The following is a 22,158-nucleotide window of genomic DNA, read 5'->3' as shown; positions in this document are numbered from 1 at the left end:
TTTGTTGTTGTTTTTTTCTAATATCCCAGATGAATGTCTCTATGAGCAAAAGATCAGCTTTTCTTCCTCTTAAGTTAAAAAAAATGCAAGGTCTTCCTATAATTTTGCATTTATCTGCAAGGAGCAAAGAATCTCACTTTCATTAAAAAAACAAAAGTTCATTTAATGATGAAAAGATGATTTTTCTTTAGTGCAAAACTTTTTGTCACTAATATGTAAATACAAACTACCTGAAAGCTTATTAGCCTTCTAATTAATTTTTTGTCTGTTCCCACTTTTACTGTCATTATAAATAGATTTATATTTAGCCTATTGTTACATGTGTCATACTCACATGCTCATAAATTTCAAGTCAAAAGCTTTGCCATTAACACACCACAGATGTGATGGGGAATTAAGTATTTTGGAAAACTTTATTGCCTGACAGACCCTGGGGCCTTCAGGCTTTTTTGCAGCTGCATGTTGCAGTTTCCATGGAAACAGCAAAGACTGCGCTTGGCACTTTTGTTTCTTAGGACCACAGCATTTTTTTTTTATTTAAAACTGAAAATCGAAACTTAAAATAATATCAGAAACTCTGAGGAGAAACTGCCATTATGCTCAAGGAACGTATGAAGTAGGTCAAAAAGAGATGTAACACATTTTGTGTCCAGATTAAAAAAATGATTTGTGGTTTCCATTGCTTTCTTGTTCCTGACTGAAAATGTACTTTGTCAGAAGTTATAGGATTTGAGTATCAGAGATAAGAGTTTCAATAAAACATACAAACACATGCAAGCTTCTTTCCTCACATACTCCAAAAAGGCCATCATTCATCATCAGCAATTGCTATAGTGTTTTTTTATTGAAATGACTCAACATAAATAATTATTACCTAGCTTTAATCCACTAATCATGAATCCACAGCAGAAATAGGAAACTACACAATTAACAGTGACTGACATATGAGAAAAGATATATGTCACCGTCCATACTCAAAGCATTTAGGTCTTTCAGTTCACAGAAATATTTTAAAAAACAGTCTATTGCAGAAATACATCATGGCTTTGATCAAAATTATGTGGCATGATACAAACTTTTTAGATGAACTGTTCACCAAAATATATCTGTGCGCTACACAACATAATATTAGCTTCTTTAACTGACATACAGTAGTACTTTAGTCATCCAATTAAGTAAAAGCCAAATTCCCCAGAAAACCAAATATTTTTGTATCCCTAGAAAGGGAGGTTCTTCCACTATTCTCTATTTTTCTCTGAATTAAGGCACAAGATCTGTTTTTGCTCCAGCTATTTCTTTTTGTTGTTCTCGTTTGAATGGAATTTCTTCTGGTTTGAAATGCGTTCTCATCTGTAGCCACTAGATGTCACCCTTTACAAACCGTATAAGTATGTACAGCACCGTCAGAGCAATTCAGATATGAATAACTCTTAATTCCATCTTGTGTACACCCACAGATGGTAAATTGCAATCAACTAATTTATCAGAAACATAGTAACAAAACCTTTATTCCTATATTTCTACAATTAGTTTCAATATCATATATAAATATATTTAGAGCGATATAAATTAATATCTTAATATACTGTAAAAGGGCTGTCAGTTTCCCTTAAAAATAATAGTGAAGACCAGCTTTAAGATGATAAAAATCATTGCTCTAAAAACTTTTGTTTTGCTCATTCGTACAAAAGTAAGACCTTTTTCTGGCAGTGACATTTTTCACATTTTGTGGTTTTAAGTGGGAGCAAGTCCCCAAGGTAGCACAGCCTGGAGAAACAGAAACAATTTCATAGTCTTAAGAGAGTCATCTTTCATTGGATTATTTCTGAAATTACTTTGTGCTCAGCAGAGGGAGAGGTAGAGAGCATACAAATGAGATATATAGAGGAGCTGCTTGTTGTATAGATAGAATGCTTCTAAGGCATAAATATAAAGAATAATACTGTATTAGATAGCAACAGAAAGTCTTGTATAGAGTACAAAGGTATACATCGCTCAAAGGTATACATTGAAATAAACAAAACTACAAAAAAGGATGAGTACTACTTTCACATTTCACATAAAAATAAATTACATTTGATAAAAGCTAATTCTGTTTAAGTTTGATCTGTACTTTGCAATCACTTGAAACAGCAAATGTTACTCCTGTGTTAACGTTCCAGTGGTAATCCAAACTAGTTATGAGGCTCATTTAAACTTCACAAGCACAGTACAAAGCAAGACACTTTCAGACACAATACAGGTCTTACAGTATATATAGTAGCTGCACACTATCTAAAGAAAAGGTGGGGATTTTATGTGACTGCTTTTAGACAACTTTGTGATGCCCAGCTTCTCATCCTTTAGAGACAGTCCTCTCAGGAAATGATGATTCAATTACAACACTGAGACTCTCCGACTCTCCTCTGGGGATGGATCTCCTTGGAATAAAAGAATTGTGAACATACGAAAGAGTACAAAAAAGAGGAGGCCATTTGGCCCAGCTGGCTTGTTTGGTAGTTACTAGCTAGTTGACTCAAGGATCTCTAGAAAGAAGAATTTCTAAAAAGAAGTCAGAGTTTTGTCTTCATCTATAAACTTGATTACTTAACTAACTGTACCAGAATCTAGATCACTGATAAAAATTAAGAAAAGTGGTCCTAATACAGATCCCTGTGGTACTCTACTAGTTACAGCACCCTGATTTGAGTAGTCATCACTTATTTTTACCAACTGATTTCTTTTTAATAACCAATTCTCAGCCCAAACAGTTGTGTTTCCCTGAATGCCTACCACCTGTAATTTGAGATCTAATCTTTTTATGAGGATCTTTATTGAAAGCCTTATGAAAATCTAAATATACCACATCAAAAGGCCAGTGTGTATCCATTACTGATGTTGCTTGTTCAAAGAACTCTAAAAGAGCCAAAGAACCTATTCTTAATCCATGCGTACCATTCTCTAGTATTCAATTATCAAAAAGGTGCTCCTCAAATTTTGTTCAAATAATCTTTTCTATTACATTTAATGGAAGTCAAACTTATACAGTAGGTCTATAATTAATTGGTACACTGTTCTCACCTATCTTCTTGATGGACATTAGATTAGCAATTCTCCAGTCCGTGGATAAAACCTCAGTCTTGAGCATAGTTGGAAATGTGGCATTAATGGCTTCTGAATAATGTCTCTTGTTTACTTGACTACGATTGGCAAGAGTAATGATTATTCAGTATCCAGTACTGGCATAGCATGTTAGACCACTGTCTGTGAACAAGAATTCCTGTTTGTCCTATCCTGTTTTACACATCTGCAAGCATGTCTGGGTTCATGCAAGACATTACTGGCAACTTTCCCCAAACAAGTTTGTTTTAACTAGTGGTATACAGTATAAGGTTAAAAAGCCTTTTTGCATGTCACAATCTACAGCAAAAAATAACATCATTAAACTATAAAAAACATAAAAAACTAATAATTTTATTTACGCAATGTCTTGCAATTACTTTCCAACGGATCTGAAAAAATAATAATTCTCTGTCTCGCATAAGAACTGCAAATGTAACAACCTTAAGGAAAAACTTTTCTGTTTAAAGATCTACTACTATACATATCCTTAAATGTGTACAAGAAATCAGGTCTGACTTAACAACAAATACAGTTCAGACCACTAATTTCTTTGGTGTAATGAACAGTAATGAATATATAAAGCCTAGTAAAAGATAAAATGTAGGCAGTGACTTTGCCAAGCAGTTGGACCCATAATCACAAATTAATTTTCAGCCACAATTACTGTTTGCATCAGGATGCCAATTATGTGATTGCCAAAATGCAGACTGTTGTTCTTAGCATGTCAAGTCTGCTTCTTCGATGTTTTAAGGATAAGCTGCTGCAGGAAGCTTATTCTTTAAAGGGTTAAATAGATGAAAAGTGGTTCCACTTCATAATGATGGGTTATATGGGAGAGTGTGCCCCGGAGAGATTAGTTTTTACCTAATGCTGATAAGATGATTACATCTATTTCAGGAGGCATTAGTTCCAGGGCAGGGTTAAAATTATGTTTTATTTCAGAATTCATAAAAAAACCATCCCAACCCCCACAGATTCCTATTCATACATCCATCATGATGGTGAAAGATGCTGCATGTGGAGAAAGCACTTTCCTTAATGTAGCCAGTGCTATAAACTAGGCACATCATTCCAAAAAAACACATAAAAGAGCATAAGTTTAGAGCGAAGAGCACAATTCCAACAGATGAATGGAAAACAGATGAGAGCTCAGAAAACATTCAAGCGACCAAGTTTAATGTGTTTCTACTCAGAACTGTTTTAATATTTGAAAGCTGAGTTTTCAGTCAGAATGTTATAATCCAACAATCAGTAAGTTGCTTTAATCAAGTGCAGGTATGGTAGGATTAGGGCCACAATCAAATTATTTAATGACAACAGAAGGGTAGCCAAGTATCAGGAATTATGTATGTGATTGTCTGTTTTCTCCAGCACCTTGTTACTCTATTAAATTAAGACATTACTCTGAAATGCAGTACAGTGATTCCCAAAAACAGTTGCTTAAAGCAGATGTTACCTGAAAACAGTACTGGGCATGGTATGAGTCATTTATTCTCACTGGAATAAAAAGAGACCAAATGCAGAATTCCATGGTATTATGGATCAGCTGATTCTCTCCTTTATTCTGCAAAAAAATGGTACTAAGAAGACAAAGTCCAAGCAGTACAACACTCCATTAATACAAGTTAATATTATTTCATTGTGCCATTCTAAAAAAAACACCTATAGTGTATGTTGTGTTTGGCAAATTTTCGTCATACTGTATATGCTGTATAGTAGATAATTCTGCATGGATATGGCAAATAATGGCATATAATTGAATGCAAGAAATCAAAAACATCAAGTTCAAAAGAAGAAATGAGTCAATCCAAGTTTAAGCAAAAACTCTTAACTGCAGCTTTAAGTCGGAGCTGAAAGACCATAATCATTAGCATGCATAACAAATGTTATTGTGATTAGGCATGATAAAATAAGTCCAGAGATGGAAAATAAACCAAGCAGTTGACTCAGTATAATTTAGGCTAACCAAATTTATTTAACTTTTTTTTTTAAATTGAGAAATATATTGTTAAGCAAGGAAATATTGAGCTCTGAAGATATTCTGTTGACTCAGCAGAAAAGCCATACACACACTAGTAATTACTGTTACAGAATTGCTACTCTGAAGTAACCAAACAAACTACCAAGTGATGGCAGCTATTTTAAAAATATCACAGGCGTGGCAAAGCCTATTGGCAATATGTCGCAGGTCTTGAAACCGATGTAAATCATATTCTCTGTCCATTTAAAAGAGCACGTGGTATTTATGCTACCATTCAATCAGGCTTGCTCCAGCTCAGGATACCTTTTTCTGAGCTTGATATGTTTTAACTGGTGTGACGTGGAACACAAGTTGTAAAGTCTCAGAGAAGGTTTTGCAGCCTTGCTTTAATCAATCAAACTAAAGGGAATTAAATAGTAGTGAGGTGTCGCAGTTCCCTCTCTTCACTCCACTCATGTTCACTCAATCTCTCCTCCCTTTCTCCTGTGTCCTGGGCACATCAGGACTGCAGAAATTCTAACTGCCTTCTGTTGCCTGTCCTGCTGCTTACTGAGACTGTAGACTCTGTAGACCCTGTGTTCACTCCTACCTGCAATTCACAGACTGTCATAATCATCACAATGCAAGTTCACCATACCGATTATGGATGTCGAGGTTGTTCAGGTCTTAAGAATCCTTCATCTTGTTTTTAATTCTAATATTTCAGACTTAACCTGTGATCCAACACAATGCAATTTGATACTAACCATTTGTTACCAGCACAATGTTAAATATCTATCACAGAAGTTCTAAACATTAGGGATAATTTCTTTTGCACGCTGAAACAGATGCATTGTCCAGTTCAATAGTAATGAGATCATTTGACATACACATCATAGCGTTCATGCCCATTGCTGGCCATTGATTGGCAAATGAGACATTAATCTTTTCTGACTTCCAGTTAACACACTAAATTAATCAGTCTCCCAGGTCTTTACAAATGTGTGATTTAAGGGTAACCTATAAGACCTGTTGGACTGGATCAGAGTTGGCCACCACTGTATGATACTATACCTTGCATTGTTCTACATTTCTTATCCCATCAAAATATATAATTAAATGGTTAATCAACTGCAAAAGGCTGAGCACAGAACATAACTTACTTCCAAACAATTCACGTTTGTTAAAATAAGCATGTTCCCATCATAGCATGAAATAAATTTGAAAGAGAAGATGCCTCAGATCAAGAATGATTCCTTTGTATAATTTCCAATTACAAATTGTACATAAACACATACACAGGCAAACAAAGTCTCAAGTAAGCAATATGGTGACACCAACACACACAAAGACTGTCAGCCTTGTCAGCATACAGTAAGTCTACTTAATGCTACCTGAGCACTTCAAATCTTTAGATAAGTAAAGACAGCTCTGACAGATAATCTGAGGGGTGACTCCAAACACCAGTGCCTTGTACAATAAAGGCCTAATATACCATACGGTATGTATTAGCAGTAACATTAATGTAAGCAATGTAGCAAAAAAAAAAACTTACTACTAGATTATGTGTTCTAGGCAAGTTATGTTCTGAATATTAAGACATCACAGCAGACTTCCATCAGGATTAACACAGAAGTTTGTGTATAGATATGCAAACCATGTGAATATGTGTACAGAGGCCCTATATTGTTAAACTGATAAGAAGATGGAAGGATAAATATCAGTATTGTTGAGCACTTGTGAGAACAAAATACATATGGATTTGTTTTCAGAAACAAAGTCGATTAAGGGTTTTATATATACAGTATACAAATGATTTTATTTTAAAAGGAAATGACATTATTAGCATTATATCAAATTAATGTCCTTTGAAGCAATGACCTGCATATGTAGTCAAAACAATAATACATTTAACAAAAACACATTCTGCACTCTAAGCTTGAAGTTCAAAAGAAATATAACTCGGTATTATGTATCCAGGTGAGATAAGAGTGGCGATTCAGCAAATAAAGACACACTAATTTTTCACATTGAAAGGTCAAGTTGTACTTCCAACATGAAACCAAAAGTATGCAGATTCCCATTCTGTGTGCAGATTTACTGAGAAAAAAGAAGGAAATATAATACAGAAACTTCACAGACAAAAATGCCATTCAAGTCAGCTGTTGGAGGTTTTCTATATAACCTCCAAGAAGTGTGCTGGGATTTGCTTAGTGACATTTGGTCTCACCTACCTAGCAGAGCTTGAAACAGGCTGCTTTTGAAGATTCCCATAACCCTCAAAATGGCCGTTTTTAGCTGCTGCTCCTCAGGCCTTCTTAGTTTGGAACAGTAGTCTTCCAGTAGCCCTAAAGCTCGAGCTGTGTCTATATTAAAGGCGGAAATAAGATTTGTTAGTCGATAAAAAATGACAACAGAGTCATATTAACATTAAAAAATCAGCAGTTTTAGAACACCTGCCTGTCAGTAACTGTCATCAACACCAGCAAGAAAAAAAAATAATGAAAATCACATCTGTCTTTACATCCATTTTCAAACTGCTTCATCCAATTCTAGGTCGCAGGGGATCCAGAACCTACTGCCGTAAGCTACATCCTGGATGGGACGCCAATCCATCATAGGGCAGACACACTCACACCGGAGCCACTTTCCCTGTTGCCACTTAACCTACCAGCATGTTTTTGAACTGTGAGAGGAAACCAGAGCACTTGGAGGAAACCCATGCAAACACGCACAGAACATACAAACTCCACGCAGATAGCAGTCCATCTCCAAAATCGAACACCGGACCCCAGCGCTGTGAAGCAGCAGTAGTATTCCCTGCACCAGTGTGCCACCAACCACAGTAATACTTGCAGAGTTAACATGGGAGAGCATTTCCCATTACCTTTGCAAAACACCCCAGGCTTTGTCACTGGTGGGATCTCCCCTTGAAGAATGGCATTAAATCGAATGATTTGACAAAACAAATAAAACGGAAGATGCACACTACAACAACCTAAGTGAAACAGGCAACAGTACATATATATATAGCATTTCAAAATTAGCTAACATTAACTGTTTAAAACAGTTCAGTTTTCTTCAATGGCAAGTACACAATTTCCTCATCATGTTTTCAGTGGAGCTGCAATGAAAAAATGCTTGATGTTATATAAATATATTGATGCACAATAAAAATACAAGTCCACATTTTCCATAAATTGCTCATGGGACACATTTATAATGTTATTTATATTTCAAACGAAGAGCGGCAGGTTGGTTAAGCAACATCATTCCCTGAGATAACAAAACACTGAGCCCAAGTCATGCAATTTCTCAAAGAGCCAAATACTTAATCTCATCATCATGCTTTGATCTGTATGAAACAAAATCCATCAAATTTAAGACCTGCATTTGTTTTGTGCATCTGTGTATTTGCATTTTGAAAATGATATGGATTGCAGTTTAATTGAATTTGGCAAATGAGAAGTTGTAAATGCAAGGATGTGTATTTATATGAAAGCTGATATACAATGAGCTGTATGTCAACAGATCACTTGAGAGGCTCTTTGCTGCGATGCAGAAATGTTGCACTTGGATCACATGTCCACTTGTCACACACAATAAGCGCCCAGTTTCAGATTGGGATGACACACGGAGGTACTGGCTGGCATCATTAGTGTGATCTGATCCAAGGACTGTGAATGATGGTGGCACTGATTTTATCAATACTTTTGTTTCAGTAAGCTGAATGTGTTTATTTTGCATAATGTCATAATTCACCTTACGCAGGTCAAAGTACTTTTGCATCTGATGGTACAATGAAGACATGTAGTAGTAATTGTATTTATCAAGTGCAAATTCTTCTTCTCTATGACACTGTACTTTCTATTGCATTCCCTCCATCAATGCTCATACTAATCTTAATGAAATGTTGTTTACATTTCTATATCAGCAATCAGAATTATTGAAAAGTAAGGGTATATGCAGGATTATGTATTATTTTGATTAGATGAAAAATGTCAAATGATGTCAAAGGGATTTAAATCTACCTTGAGCAAGAAAGGAGAAACAGTTAGAAAAGATAGATTGCTTATTTTTAAATGAAGAATGTTTCATGGGAAGAATGTGTTAACAAAAGATTTCATCATTTCAGTATTTCCAGTCTCATATCAATGTTAAAGCTATGGGCCTAAATTGCTGTGCAGATTTCAAAGAATGCATGATTTCAAATATAAAAAAAAAGTTGACACAGATTTCCTTAAGGAACATATAATTATTGAAGGAGGGCCTGAGATCATTTAGGGTTACATGTGGGTAACCCACACTTTACATCTATTTCCATATGGATCTCAGCCTTACAGCTGTCAAATATTAATATTATATATAATATAAGATTCACATGCTCTAAGGAACATTCCACATCCACAAATCTTGAAGGTTAAATGAGCAAAGCTGTGCCACACATATATTAATGTGAATACAAAAATGTTTCATATTTACTGACACAAAACAGAAGGTCATGTTCATTCTTTAATGTAACAAAAGTTAGGGGGAAAAGTTTATTAAGGAAAAATCTCCAACGTTATTTAAAGCTACAAACTTGTTTCAAAATCCAATTCAAGGCCATGCACATTTGCAGAGAAGTGATTTGCTGTTAGAGTCAAATCCTTAGGCATTTAAAAAAATAAACTACTGAGGCTTTGTTATCCAACTGCTATGGCTGGCAAGTTGTGTTTACCAAAGCATGCACCAGCTATACTATGTATAATATACCATATACTGTATAGTATATAGTAGTTCTGAATACCATAAATACAGATTTAAGTATTATAGGGTAAATTATTGCTAAGTGGCTCTTTCTTTTGGATAAGATTATTTTATAGACACATGCTTAGACACGTTTGCAGTAATCTAAGCAGTAAAACCAAATATAGTACCGTGCATTGTTCATTGGCATGATCATGATCATGAACTGAAAGAACAACTGTCAGAAAGGGCAGGCCTAACCGATGCATTACTAAAGTGCGTGAACATTACTTAAATAATTTGCTGAAGAAATAGACTCATTTAACTTTTCTAAAAGTTTTACAATTTGTTTCTGACCAGGGGCAGTCCGGCGAGAGATTTAATGGGCAGAGAGCCTGGCCAAGTAATGTGGAAAGGATAAGAAAACGCTTGTGGAAAGAATTTGAAAATCTCTGTCGTCGATTTCTGGTGGCTGGCGGAATAGTCTCAAGAGTTGTAGGCTACATTCTGCACACTACTCTGCAACTGTTCGATTTGAATGAAAAGACAAGGAAAAAAGTAGATCTCAAAATAAAAAGGTTGATGCTTAATGATTAAGGATTAATGCTTGCTGTGTTAAAAACACTATTTCAAGAAATGTGCAAGAAACTGCCTGAGTGATAAAAGATCAGGTAACGTTTTCTGCCTTTAAAACAAATGTAGAGCTGTACAGGCTATATCAAGAAAACTTACATGGGGTAATATTATGACCAGAATGATTATAATAACAACACTGTGTTAACATGAGGTAACAACAGCTTTGCTTCTGTTAATGCCAACTATGGAAATATCCATGAGCTCTATAACTTCTTCAGTGCTGCAGACAAGACTCCTTTTTAAGCATTTAATCTTATAATCTTAAATATCCTTAGTTTGTAAATGGCTATGAGCAGCACATGTTTAGAAAGCAGTTTGTTTCAACAGCAACAACAACAGCATTGTTAAAATGCGTGTTAGAAAATATTATATATAAAAATGCAATACGATAGCTTTAGGTTAGTTTTGAAATGAAGCTTCAAACGTTTACTTCTAGGTGGAATCTTTAACCAAAATTACATACATGTATATTGGTTGTAACTAAAGTATCAGAACAGTATTCTGATGCAAAGCTTCCATTTGGCCTGTTTATTTGTAAGTGATCAGCGCAGGTACCAGTTGGTCCCGATAAACCGTGCTCGGCCACAGATGCAGAATGAATGGATTATTCAGGTGAATGGAGTGGCAATGTGCGGACCTTGACTAAATCATGCTAATGTGTATGAAATGTGCATGATTTCACTTGAAATTGGTCATGAAGAAAGACAACCAGTGCTTTGAGCTTGCAGATCACTCACCTTTCTTTCTAACTGGCATCCTTATTTTTTTTCCTCACCCCCAAAGTGCTCAAGATGGTAATCCTATGAGTTTTCCCCCCTTTTAGATACAATGATGTATAAAAAGTTCCCGGGCAAATATGTAAACTGTGTTCAACAGCGTTACTGGTGAGAGTTCTGTGTCAGAAATGAAGCAGCAGGCGGAACTCAATCGAAAGCTGTCATCCACTGGCACAAGGTGTATGACCGACTCCAGCGGCAGAGCGGATGACTGCGCAAGACAATAGGTGACATATACTGTACCAACATGCAAGGCTTGGCTTTTGCAGAGTTTATTCTGTTTGATGCAAATATGACGGTTGGCGCGTCAGTTCGTTTTACAGTCTTATATAGATCCCCACTGTTGCGAAGTCCATTTTTATTCCCAAATATCCCTCAAGTGTCAAAATACAGGAAAAGCACAAAATGCACGCCCGCACACAGGTGTCTTTTCCCTCCCCCCTTAGTAATCGGCGGTGTAGACACGGTTCATCCTTTGAGGGAAAGCGCGGTATGGTATTCCCAGGCAGAACAGGTTAGCATGGGTGTTGTGAATGTTTTTTTTTTCTCTTCTTCTCAGAAGATATCAATCCAGAGATTTTCAACAGCGATTGCTTTGGCTTACAGTTACAGGAAGAACAAACGTTGAAAACAACTATGCCAACTCTTCAACCTCTAAATTCAGGGGAAACTTTTCTTGTTTCACGCTGTTCTCCGGTAAGATCTCCCGAGTTCCAATCACTTTCCTCCTTGTTAATCACTAGCCGCCCGCTGGCATGATGTCAGTGATCCTCCCATGTGATGAACAGAGGGTTTATAAAAGAAAACCAATCACAGTCTCAACAAACATTAAAGGCACAGTAATATACTCAGAAGTTAAGAACAACGCAGTGTCCAAAAAAATGACGCGAATTACTTATGCGTACAATAATATTTGTTTCATGAAGCGTAAAAATATCTTTTCACTCTTCGTGTTGTTTAAGTGTCCAGGTGATCATCGAAATACAGATTCAGTTGCAATTTTAATGTCCATGCAACCAGTGTAAACACGTTTAAAAATTCTTCACATTGTCTGTAGTATCCACTTTTGGTTCAGTCTAGGATGCAGTAGTAGCCTACACATTCCAGTAACAAGATGTTTAAAATATATTTACCTATGTTAAGAGCTGGAATAATGGTTAAAATACTTTCGATGGAAACAAATATTAGTTTAGATCACAAAAATAGCAGTTATAAAGTGCAGCAACTATGCAACTGTTTATTTACAGTCTATGGTAAAGAATTATCTTTCTTTGAGGCTTGCGAACTGTAATAACTGACTGGTTGCTACGTTATTTCGAATCGTAGGTCTTTTGTAAACTGACAGATGTCTCATAACCAGCTTGTCAATATATAAAAACACCATCTACATTAGGTAAAGACCCTGGTCGCTGAAATTACGATAATAACTCGGGCAACAGCATTTTCAGTATCTTCTTTCTCGCACAACATAATCTCCACTGATTGCGACGCCTATCGGAAAATCCTTGCAAGTTTATCAGGAAAAACGCATGGCTGTGCATTTATATGGTGCTATTTTGTACATTCAAAAATATTGCTTTTGCATTTTTCCGCCAGTGATTTAAAATCTAAAATAATGCCGTATCGACTTTCGTTACATCCTATTCCCGTTACTTCCCTGTTAAATCTACGGAGCAGCAGCAGCACACTCACCTTAGCAACGAAACGGATGGTTACTATCCACTTTGATTGACGGAATGCTATCCAATAGAAGGAGACGTTTTTGCAGGACTGAGGGTGTCTTGACCAATGGGAAAACGGGAAAGCATTTCCTTAGTGTGAAGTTGAAAGTTGAATTTGTGTCTCACGTGGTGCAAGATGGCTGCCCCCGTAGAGATAGGCGAATGATCACTGATGATTTTATATTGAACTCCAGATTACAGAAGCGGCGAATAAAAGAATGCGATAAGTGCAGTGCTGCGGTAAGGCGATCATCTTCTTTAACAGGCTTAAAACCCAAACCTAGGTTTGTATTTTTTTGGACATTCAGGGGTTTTCCAAGGTCATAACATTCTAGTTGTCTTGAGAATTCGGTTAACCGATTTAATACAGTAGTATTATCTGACGCAAAAAGTGTATATTTAAAAACCTAAAGTTTCGTTGATATTAGCATTATTAAGTTATCGACACAGTTGACCTAAAGTTACATGTTGCAAGTATGTATTCGATTTTTGTAACATATATTTACAGCACGAAATCTTCAGAGTAATTAAAATGATCAGTATTGCTTATAGTACGCTTGGGAAACGTGGAAACGGTGACCGTTTCATTATTCAGTAATGGAATATTTCATTGTGATGCTGATGATGTTAATTATTTGTTTCTCTATATGTAGAAAGCAAGATGTCCGAGAACACAATCTCTCCACTAAACGATATGATGGAAAACGCACCCTCTAAAACTGCTGTTGTAGATCTTCTTTTGAAGAGGTTTGAACAACTTCCAGAAACAGACAGGTAAGCACTCGAATGTGTTTTATCTCAAAACTACTTTTTACAGTTTATTGATTAATGTAAATTGACATTTGATCATGCTCGGCTCTGCGGTAAGATTTGTCTAGGATTACTAAAATAGCGTTGATTATACTTTATACTCAAGACTACAAATTTAATACCGAAGAGTGTTGTTTTAGGTCAACAATAAAAAAAGAGACGATAACTGCCATGAAAATTCACAAGCAATTTTAACGATCTTTTAGTGAAACTAAGTTAATCTTCTATCTCAATTTGCAGGAAATTCTTTGCATATGGTCCGATCTACCTGGGGATAAATGGAGCGTTTTCGGGACTGATAGCCAACAGTTTTTTCCGGCGAATATTGAATGTCTCTCAAGGCCGATTCACTTCAAGTTTACCCATGGCAGTACTTCCGTTTCTGACTACAGTAGCACTTTACCAAGGTGCAATAGCGAATCCTCTACTGTCAGGTTAGTAAATCGTTGCAAAGAAAATATTTTATATCACAAAATCAAAATGAAACCAGTTATATATGAAATGTTGTTGTGTTTCAGATAATTTATTCTTATTTCGGTTTTCAGGGGACTTGAACTGTTCTGTGTGTGTTCTGGTCAGAGGTGGACTGGTTGGTGCTGTTGCAGGTGGCCTTTATCCAATTTTGTTAGCCTTACCAGTAAACGCAGGCCTTGCAGTAAGGTAAGAGCCCCACAAATCATGTTTATGTTCACATTACTTTATTTCCATAAAGCTTTGCAGCATTGAAATATGTCCAACATGTGACGGGCTTAAAATGTTTATAGTGAAAACTGCTGTGCCCCACCTAATGAATTGACCAACACTTAGCTAACATGGTTTTGATGTTGTAGAGAGGTTACGGTTATATTCAGAACTTAGTAGTTGGACCACTACCCACTTAAAAAAATTCTGCCAAGTTAAAGTGAAATGTTCCTCCCATGATGTTTGATGTTCCAATTTAATTTCTTTCACCCACAGGTACTCCACTACTCCAATGCCAGAAAAGGGAAATGTATTGCGTTTCTGGATCACAGTTACACAACCGATCTTAAGGAAAATGAGCTTTGTGCTAATTCTTCAAGCACTTTTCGGCACTTACATGAGCTCACGGCATCATGATATCTATATAAAAATGCTTAAGCTGCCTGCTTCAGATAGAGAGGAAATGGAGTAAGAAAACCATCTAAAAAGTAAACGGAATACTGCTGCCAGAATCATTTTGGTATGGTCAGTGTTCCCTTAATCAAATCTCTCATTTACCTCTATACAGAAGCACGAACATTTTTCAAGTTCTAAAACGCTCATGTTCAACAAGGTGCATTTATTGCAAAATCAAGTACTATTAATTTTATAATGTGGCCTTCAGATGTGTATTGTGAAATTAAACATGGTCACATTAAAACTTCCTTTTGGAAATCTTTTCCTGGTTTGTGATGGAATCAATGTATTTGTTTCAATTTAGGAGTCAAGGCTGATTAAACAAAAAAAAAAATTATTTGGTTAGTGGTTATTATTGTGTAATGTTATTTAAACCATTATTCCTCCAACCTACTATTAAACAAGATCTCTTAAGTTGCTAAAACCACTAGTTTAATTCTCAGATGGGAGTTCAAGACAACAGCACGTCATACCAGACATTTTTCCATAAGTAGTTTTCTATAGGTAAGATCAATCACCCAAGTACTTCACAAAATGTTATGTAATTCCCAGACTTACATTTTAATAACTGCACAGAACCATCAAAACACTTTCAACAGTTTTATCTGTACAGTATAGAACTAAAAATGCTTTACCTCAAATGCCCTGCAAAACCCAAGTAACAGATGCATCCCAACCCTTAATACACCTACTACTATGCCATTAGAAATTAGATATATGCACTGTTATCATGGCACTATCTCATGAGAAGAATCTTATCATTTGTAAAATCCTCAAAATAGAGGGTTCACAAATCAAATGGGCAATGAAATTAATAGGTACATTAATGGACACTGGATTAAGAATTCCCCCAGGAGGAACTGGAATCTGTTTTTGGTGGACAGGGAAGTCTGGGTTTATGTACTTGCTGCAACCACGACCCTCACGAGAAAAAGCAGAGTGAAGATGGATGAAGAATTGCACTGCCCACTTATAATCCATTCCTATTTGGCTAAGGATGTAGCTTTTAAGATTTCTTATCTGTGTGGTTACTATAAAGTGTAGATGCCCCATACAAACTATCTACAGCTCAATACATCTAAAGAATTTACATAATTTTGGTATTGGTTCTAGCAGAACATACCGAGTAGACATTATATGGTTTGGCACCTGAAGAAGGCTCTGCAGCCAAAGTGTTATGCTTTGATCCTTGACAATATATGACTAATTGTGGGCTGTGCATACTTTGTCTTCATCTTCTTTTAAGAATTTACAAGGGTAGTTTTCATACCAGGTGGTAAGACTACAATTTTATAATATTGTAGAATAGCAAATGAAAGAATGTGTTAATCAGATCAAACAAGCAACATCAACCTAAGAAGCTAGATTGGCAGCCCATCTTTTATGTTCTTAATCCCACAATCCATTTCACCGGATTGGCCAAACCGATAACATGAGGCTTCCAACAGAATTCAGGTGATTTGATCATCCGAATACCAATGAATTCCTTTAACAATTACCCTTGTACCATTTTATCCTTTATGTTGAAGGAAAAGACTAGAAGTTTTGTCGACAATGCTTGCTGTTTGAAAAGAGAAAAAGAGATGCATTAATTCAAGCACCAGAAACTGTGCAAGGAAAGAACAGTACAGAGCTGAATTGACCCTAAGGTATTTACAGTAAAGGCAATTAACCTACTCATTAGTAAATAACTCATGGACCATTAAATGAATCATTTTGAGCTTTATTGTAGAATTCTTAAATGTTGATTCAAACAAAATACATTTCTAACATTATCAACAATTTTACAGAAATCAATACCAAAGTAAAAATCAGAAAAGGTTTTGATGGCATGTGGTATATTTACCTGAAATCACTTTAAATTATTAATCTAAATCCCCTGATCCAATGTATTTTCAAGTTTACATACACCGTCAGTGTCTTGTTTATATTTAACATTTTACAGAGTATTCTAAGTGTGAACTGGGCACACTGCTCTTCCCCTAGCATGGTTAGGCTGGACCTTATAGTAGAGGCACAGATGCATAGACCTTCCACTACACCTTCACCTTAAGCAGTAGTTTCACACGTCCTACGCTAAGATAATAAAAGTGCCACTGTAAGCACAGCTCAGACTTACTCAATATTAAACCATGTTGCCAGCATATAAGCCTTTTTCATATTTTCAAGTACCAACTGAAGTAACACCTGTAAACTGTTTTACAGCTGTATCAGTTCATATGTGTCGTATGGGGGACTGTCAGGCATTAACCTGCTAATTGGTCATCTCTTTGTTAATGGTATAAACTTTCAATGGCACTCCTTACGTCACATAGCCCATCTCGCTGAATTTTCAACCACTCCTTGTGCTGAGATGCCAGCAAATGCTGCAGAAACTTACACCTTTTCTTATACTACCTTTAAACAAAAACCAGGACAAGATGCCAGCAGCTGGTCCCGTTTCTTCAGCTTCCCCCACAGCAGAATCCACTTTAGCATAAAGAAAAATAAGGATGCTAAATGAAAATATTCTTTGAAAAAAAGGGATGTTTCACAAAGAGTATATCTTCTCCAAATATTTAACATTTAACTTAAAACAAAAATATGCATAAACTTAACTTTGCCACATAATTCCCCAATACAGCAGGGGGTTTGTATCACGTTAAATGCAATACCAAAACAATACAAAACTCTTTGTGAAACCTCACCTCATTTTATTCATAATAAACATATTTTGTTGCATTAAATGATAGCCAAAAACTGTATTAACTAATTATTTTGTCAGAATATTCAACATTTTACAACATTTACAATATTCACATACAAATGCACGTAGGGACTGAAATTAGCAGTGATCTCATGCTGCCAGACTCACTGCCAAATAAATTATATCAATTTTAATCCCCACAAATAACCTCAAAAGAAACTAGTTTTTTATCCCTACAATCTCCCATATCCGGGCAAAAAGAAAACTGATAATTTCTGTCCCTGTATAAACTGATTTTGTGTTAACATAATCCATAGAAAAAGGTATCAAGCACAATTTAAATTCATATATTACATTTTCCTTTAACAATATCTTCCAGTACGTGATCCTTACCATGGAGTCATGGAGGCATGGCTGTTCTGTAACCCACCAACCCAGCATGGCACAACAATCACCTAGAAGAAAACTGTCAACAGGTTTAGCAGTAACTTGTAATGAGAAAACTTTACAATATTAACTGCATGCTCAGTTCTGGACGTTGTTGTACATACTTTGAGATCTACAAAACTAAGCCAAAATGACGTGCAGATTACAGTGTTTAAAGTTCAGTCTCCGGACAGCTTTTGAAAAGAAAACTGAAAGTACTTGACCCTACATTTTGAACGACGCGCTTGCACTTTCTGCACATTTCGTGCAAAATTCCACCGAGACGTGGTTCTTATCCACGTGTAGACAGACGCCCCCCGAGGTCTCTCTCTCTTCCACCTTCACCCTCTTCCTTGGCAGGGCGTAGTCGTGTTCGTCTTTTCTGGACTCCTGGAAAAGCGAGGTAGACAATTTCATGCCATTCACACCCGTGAGCCTGGATAAGAGCTGGGCTAACACGCTCTCGTTGGCCAGCACAGCTCTCAGGTACCTCGTCTCGTCTTCCAGCTCCTCGACTCTTTTGTTCAGGTGCGAGTTCTCCTCTTTCAGATCCTTGTTTTCCGTCGCTAGAGAGTTCACCCTGCTCTCCAAACCACTTACGTACTCTTTCTTTTTCTGACGATTCAGCCGTGCCGCGATCGCATTCTTGTTGATCTTGCCGGGGCTCCATTCTTTCGGCGGGGGGGCCTGAACACCACCCACGGGGGGCAGCCGGCCACGCACAGCGCCACCTGCCGACGGGTCTCCGTCTGGCAGCCACCCGGACAGCTGATCCGGACCCCTGTCCGCCGATAAGCAGCTCGCCAGATCTGGAAATCCGTCCAAGCCCATTTCGAAAAGAGGAGAGACAGCCTCTCTCTCAAATTTCCAACTCGGGTCGCTCATGTTGAAGAAATCGTCAAATTCTAAGGCCGACAGATCCTCGCTCTCCGGCGAGGACCCCTTACTGGAAAAGCTGTACGCGCTCTCGGTCACTTCAACAGGTTCACAAATGCCAGCATTACGAGCTGGAGACTTGATGGCGGCATTTGACCTCCCTTTTCTGGTTAGTTTACCATCTTGCGCCTCCAACGTCTCAGTTTTACTCTGGGCAGGATCCAATTTCTGCCGTTCTGTCCGGTCACAACTGGAGAATAAATCAGTCGAAGACTGTTTAGTTCCGTCGACCGAACTATTATTTTTAAAAGTTTTAGTATTTCTTCTGCGTCCTCCGTGTCGCATTATTTAGAGTTGCAGACTTAGGAGGCCTGGATCGATTTGGCCTACCCCAAAATGATCACTTCCAAGAACTCCAGTCTGTGGTGCACAATTTCAAAACCTAGCAACAGTCTGATCGGCTGAAAAAATGAATCTGAATCGGCGAAAAAGCGGATTTTTTTTTACTGCAGTATACTGTCCGGACTAACCGCAGTGTTTCCAAATTAGGTCAACAAACAGCAGATGACACAGCGCATTTCAGTTCATGCAGATGGAAAAAGTTTTTTTTTTGTCGTGAAGTTGCCCGTCTCGGAAAGATGATAAAGTTATTGAAGGTGTTACCTCTTCTCTTGGAATAACACCGACGACGGGGCGTTATGGTCTACTTGTTTTCCTTTCGCCGACAGCAACCCGCTCCTCTCCCACAAACTTACAACGAAGAGAAAACGTAAGAGAAAATGGCGACGCAGATATCACGGATGAAAGACTTGTAGTCTCGCGAGGTCTGTGACGCAGAGACGCAATTTCCCCCCACCTTTAAAAATGGTGTTTTAGCCGAGGTTCGTAATGCCTACTATGGTGTATTTCTGAAATCTGAAAACTCGCCAGTCCTGGAATAGTGAGACCTAAGATACACTTATTGTGCTGTAAATGAATATGTAACGCTGTTAATGCTGTTACAATACAGAGCGCTCTGTAATAAATGTAATTATGCATGTGTTCATTTCATAGTAGGAGTCCCCTACCTTAGAATCCAGTCAAATTGTGCCACTAGGTAACTACTAAATCGTCATTTTTTAAAAGACTCAATTATTCAGTTATGGCTGAGCAGATAATATTACTTCGCAGGTTACATCGTTTGGTACTGCACAGCACAATACAACATGATCACTTAATGGTTTAATTGCTGGGACTCTTCTTTTTTTATAAGGTTTGCAGTGCTGTTTGTGTTTTTGCCATTTTCGTTAGGGGTTGCTCTGAGCATTAAACAGCACTAAAAAGCATAAACAACCCCTTACGTCTCAATTACACTTCATCTGAATTTAATTCAGAGCAAAAAGTTAAAACACTGTATGCAATATGAAGCATCCATTCATAACTGAAGCAATAAACAACAGAGTACAATTTATGCCGTAGTACGTTTGACACTTTATTGCAAAGTGAGTGCAAAGTAAAAGCCAGGGGTAATGGGCATGTTTTAATTGTTACAATACTATAAAAATATGCAGAGGCTGTTCAAGTGGGAAATTAAAAAACACAATAAACTGAACAAGAAATGGATGTCTTGGAAATGTTTTGGAACATATGGTACAAAAAAGTGATCTTACATCTTAAAATCACTGATAGTTTGCAAATTTTGGTTATCTTTTTTTTTTGCCTTCCATACATTTTAGTCCAGATTAAAAGTCTTCAGACTAACAAATAAGGCATAAAACAGGTGTACACATTACCAGTAAAGCCATATCCTGGCTTACAACACTTATTTTTTGGTAAAACAAAAATCATAAAACACTTTCATATTTCAGACAACCTGTAATGTCTTAGTTAGGTATTTTAGATTAATTAATATAATACATTTTAGTTTATTGTTTGTTTTGTTACATTGAGTTTTCTTATCACAGAATCAGGAATCTGTTCTTCACCCAAGAAACAACGTGATTCTCACTGATTTGACATCCAGAAGTCAAGATCTTTGATAGAGAAGTCATTCACTCAATCTTCTGTTTATTTCCAAGAACTTTTGGCCATCATTAACATTCTCAAAGGTAACACATCCTCAACCCATTCGTTAGGAGAGTCTATCATTCGCTCCCACAAAGTTGCTTCATCTGTGTTCGAGTCCATCCAGTCCACCACAGCTCCATAACTTTTCCCTGAAGAGAAAGAGGTTTTGATAAGCATTTGGAGCAGAGGTCACTAGTGTATCCACTGTCGTTTGCCAATAAGGAGCTCAAACTAACCTTGTACTCTTTGAACAAATTGCTTACACCTAACACCTAACTGATGCTTACAATAAATACTTTAAAAAAGAGAGAACAAAGCATTGTATGGAATCCCAAAAAATTGCCTCAGAGACAACAAAAGATACCTTATAAATGGGGAATCAAAATATTGAGGAGGACAGCCAAAACACTAAACAGGGAAAACAAAATGCTGTACAGGTGATTCAAATGCTGTATAGGAAGAAGAATGTTATACAGGGAGACTAAAATGCAGTATAGGGACACTGAAATCCCAACTTAACCACTAACTGAAAGCAGCATTACAGAGACAGCAATTGTTTTATTGAATCAGTGAAGTCAGCTAATGCACTAGCAATGGTCTCTTGTCAAGCTCAGCGTTGTGCTGCTTTCACTGCCAAATGCAAAGCAGCCTCATGATTTCCCTCATGCCTCATACTTGAAATACCACTGTATTATTCACCAACAGGTATTTATGGGAAGGAAGTGTGTTGTAACTTCTGCAAAGGTCTCAGAGCACCCCCTGTTTTAATACTTTCTCAACGTGCTGTCATTCGGGTTTGGTAGTGATCCTTTCCTACCAAAGAAACTGCTTCGATTTCTTTCACTTGCGTCCCAATTCAAAGCTTTCATGGATTCAAGAAAGCACCACATAAATCTGAAATGCTGTTTAGCTGCTTGACTTGTCATTTTGTACGAAGTGCGACAGAAGCAGCTTATGTCATGGAGGGAAACAACAGACGATTACAGCTACGATTGGTGTAGTAATAATTCCGTATTCCCACCTGTGCCGAGGCCAAGCCTCAGTCCTCCCAGAAAATGGTTGGCGAGCCGGTCGTGGTCCCAGACGGTGAGCTCCACGCAGGCTTCCCGCAGGTCCTCGACCCGGAAGCCATCATACACCATGGTGTGGTTGAAAACGGGGTTCGCCGTCTTCTTCAGGACGCGGGTCTTCTGGCGGCTCTTCCTGCTGGTGTCTGGCAGCACCGAGCTGGGGAAGCAGGCGAAGGCAGAGTAA

General features: G+C 37.3%; 4 protein-coding genes across 28 annotated transcripts in view; 1 reads left to right on the top strand and 3 right to left on the bottom strand.

The window, feature by feature from the left end:
- Positions 1-12,996, bottom strand: part of dlg2 (discs, large homolog 2 (Drosophila)) — a 276,018-nt gene extending 263,022 nt beyond the window's left edge. For 7 of the 19 annotated variants that reach the window (XM_069190015.1, XM_069190026.1, XM_069190027.1 and 4 more), the window contains exons 1-2: positions 11,164-12,879; positions 7,297-7,428 (exon numbers count right to left, since the gene is read on the bottom strand). In XM_069190015.1, the coding sequence (XP_069046116.1) occupies positions 7,297-7,428; positions 11,164-11,182 (151 nt within the window). In that variant the 5' untranslated portion in view covers positions 11,183-12,879. The other 12 variants (XM_069190014.1, XM_069190020.1, XM_069190017.1 and 9 more) reach the window with 4 other exon arrangements.
- Positions 12,997-13,024: 28 nt separating this feature from the next.
- tmem126a (transmembrane protein 126A) lies at positions 13,025-15,207 on the top strand. 2 transcript variants are annotated; one of them, XM_069190044.1, is made up of 5 exons: positions 13,025-13,207; positions 13,577-13,697; positions 13,974-14,167; positions 14,279-14,393; positions 14,691-15,207. In XM_069190044.1, the coding sequence occupies exons 2-5, from the start codon at positions 13,585-13,587 to the stop codon at positions 14,884-14,886; spliced, it is 618 nt and encodes a 205-aa protein (XP_069046145.1). In that variant the 5' UTR covers positions 13,025-13,207; positions 13,577-13,584; the 3' UTR covers positions 14,887-15,207. The 2 variants fall into 2 exon arrangements, with proteins under 2 accessions (XP_069046145.1, XP_006628123.1); XM_006628060.3 differs by having other exon boundaries at positions 13,026-13,163.
- Positions 15,208-16,577: 1,370 nt separating this feature from the next.
- On the bottom strand, positions 16,578-19,637 carry crebzf (CREB/ATF bZIP transcription factor). Its single transcript, XM_069190045.1, has 4 exons — positions 19,522-19,637; positions 18,212-19,108; positions 17,950-18,022; positions 16,578-17,339 (listed from the first exon to the last, which is right to left on the bottom strand). Exons 2-4 carry the CDS (start codon positions 18,865-18,867, stop codon positions 17,259-17,261), a joined length of 810 nt encoding a protein of 269 aa, XP_069046146.1. The 5' UTR covers positions 18,868-19,108; positions 19,522-19,637; the 3' UTR covers positions 16,578-17,258.
- A 667-nt stretch (positions 19,638-20,304) lies between these two features.
- The window catches only part of sytl2a (synaptotagmin-like 2a), a 44,531-nt gene continuing 42,677 nt past the window's right edge, over positions 20,305-22,158 (bottom strand). For all 6 annotated transcript variants that reach the window (XM_015341341.2, XM_015341340.2, XM_015341344.2 and 3 more), the window contains 2 exons: positions 21,926-22,131; positions 20,305-21,053 (listed from right to left, as the gene is read on the bottom strand). In XM_015341341.2, coding sequence (XP_015196827.2) covers positions 20,905-21,053; positions 21,926-22,131 — 355 coding nt within the window. In that variant the 3' untranslated portion in view covers positions 20,305-20,904. The remainder of the gene's footprint in view (positions 21,054-21,925; positions 22,132-22,158) is intronic.

Source organism: Lepisosteus oculatus, chromosome 5 (assembly GCF_040954835.1).
Source record: "Lepisosteus oculatus isolate fLepOcu1 chromosome 5, fLepOcu1.hap2, whole genome shotgun sequence".
Classification (NCBI taxonomy): Eukaryota; Metazoa; Chordata; class Actinopteri; order Semionotiformes; family Lepisosteidae; genus Lepisosteus; species Lepisosteus oculatus.
Note: the sequence above shows the minus strand (reverse complement) of the source record. Positions and strands in the feature narration are given on the sequence as shown.

Excerpts from the sequence above, each read along its gene's own strand:
- tmem126a (XM_069190044.1), top strand. The coding sequence starts at position 13,585 with ATGTCCGAGAACACAATCTCTCCACTAAACGATATGATGGAAAACGCA. Across the intron at positions 14,168-14,278 it reads AGCGAATCCTCTACTGTCAG|GGGACTTGAACTGTTCTGTG; the intron begins GTTAGTAAATCG and ends TTCGGTTTTCAG. Across the intron at positions 14,394-14,690 it reads AACGCAGGCCTTGCAGTAAG|GTACTCCACTACTCCAATGC; the intron begins GTAAGAGCCCCA and ends TTTCACCCACAG.
- crebzf (XM_069190045.1), bottom strand. The coding sequence starts at position 18,867 with ATGAGCGACCCGAGTTGGAAATTTGAGAGAGAGGCTGTCTCTCCTCTT. Across the intron at positions 18,023-18,211 it reads GCAAGCGCGTCGTTCAAAAT|TTTTCTTCTAGGTGATTGTT; the intron begins GTAGGGTCAAGT and ends ACCTGTTGACAG. Across the intron at positions 17,340-17,949 it reads CATGCCTCCATGACTCCATG|TGGATTCTGCTGTGGGGGAA; the intron begins GTAAGGATCACG and ends TTTATGCTAAAG.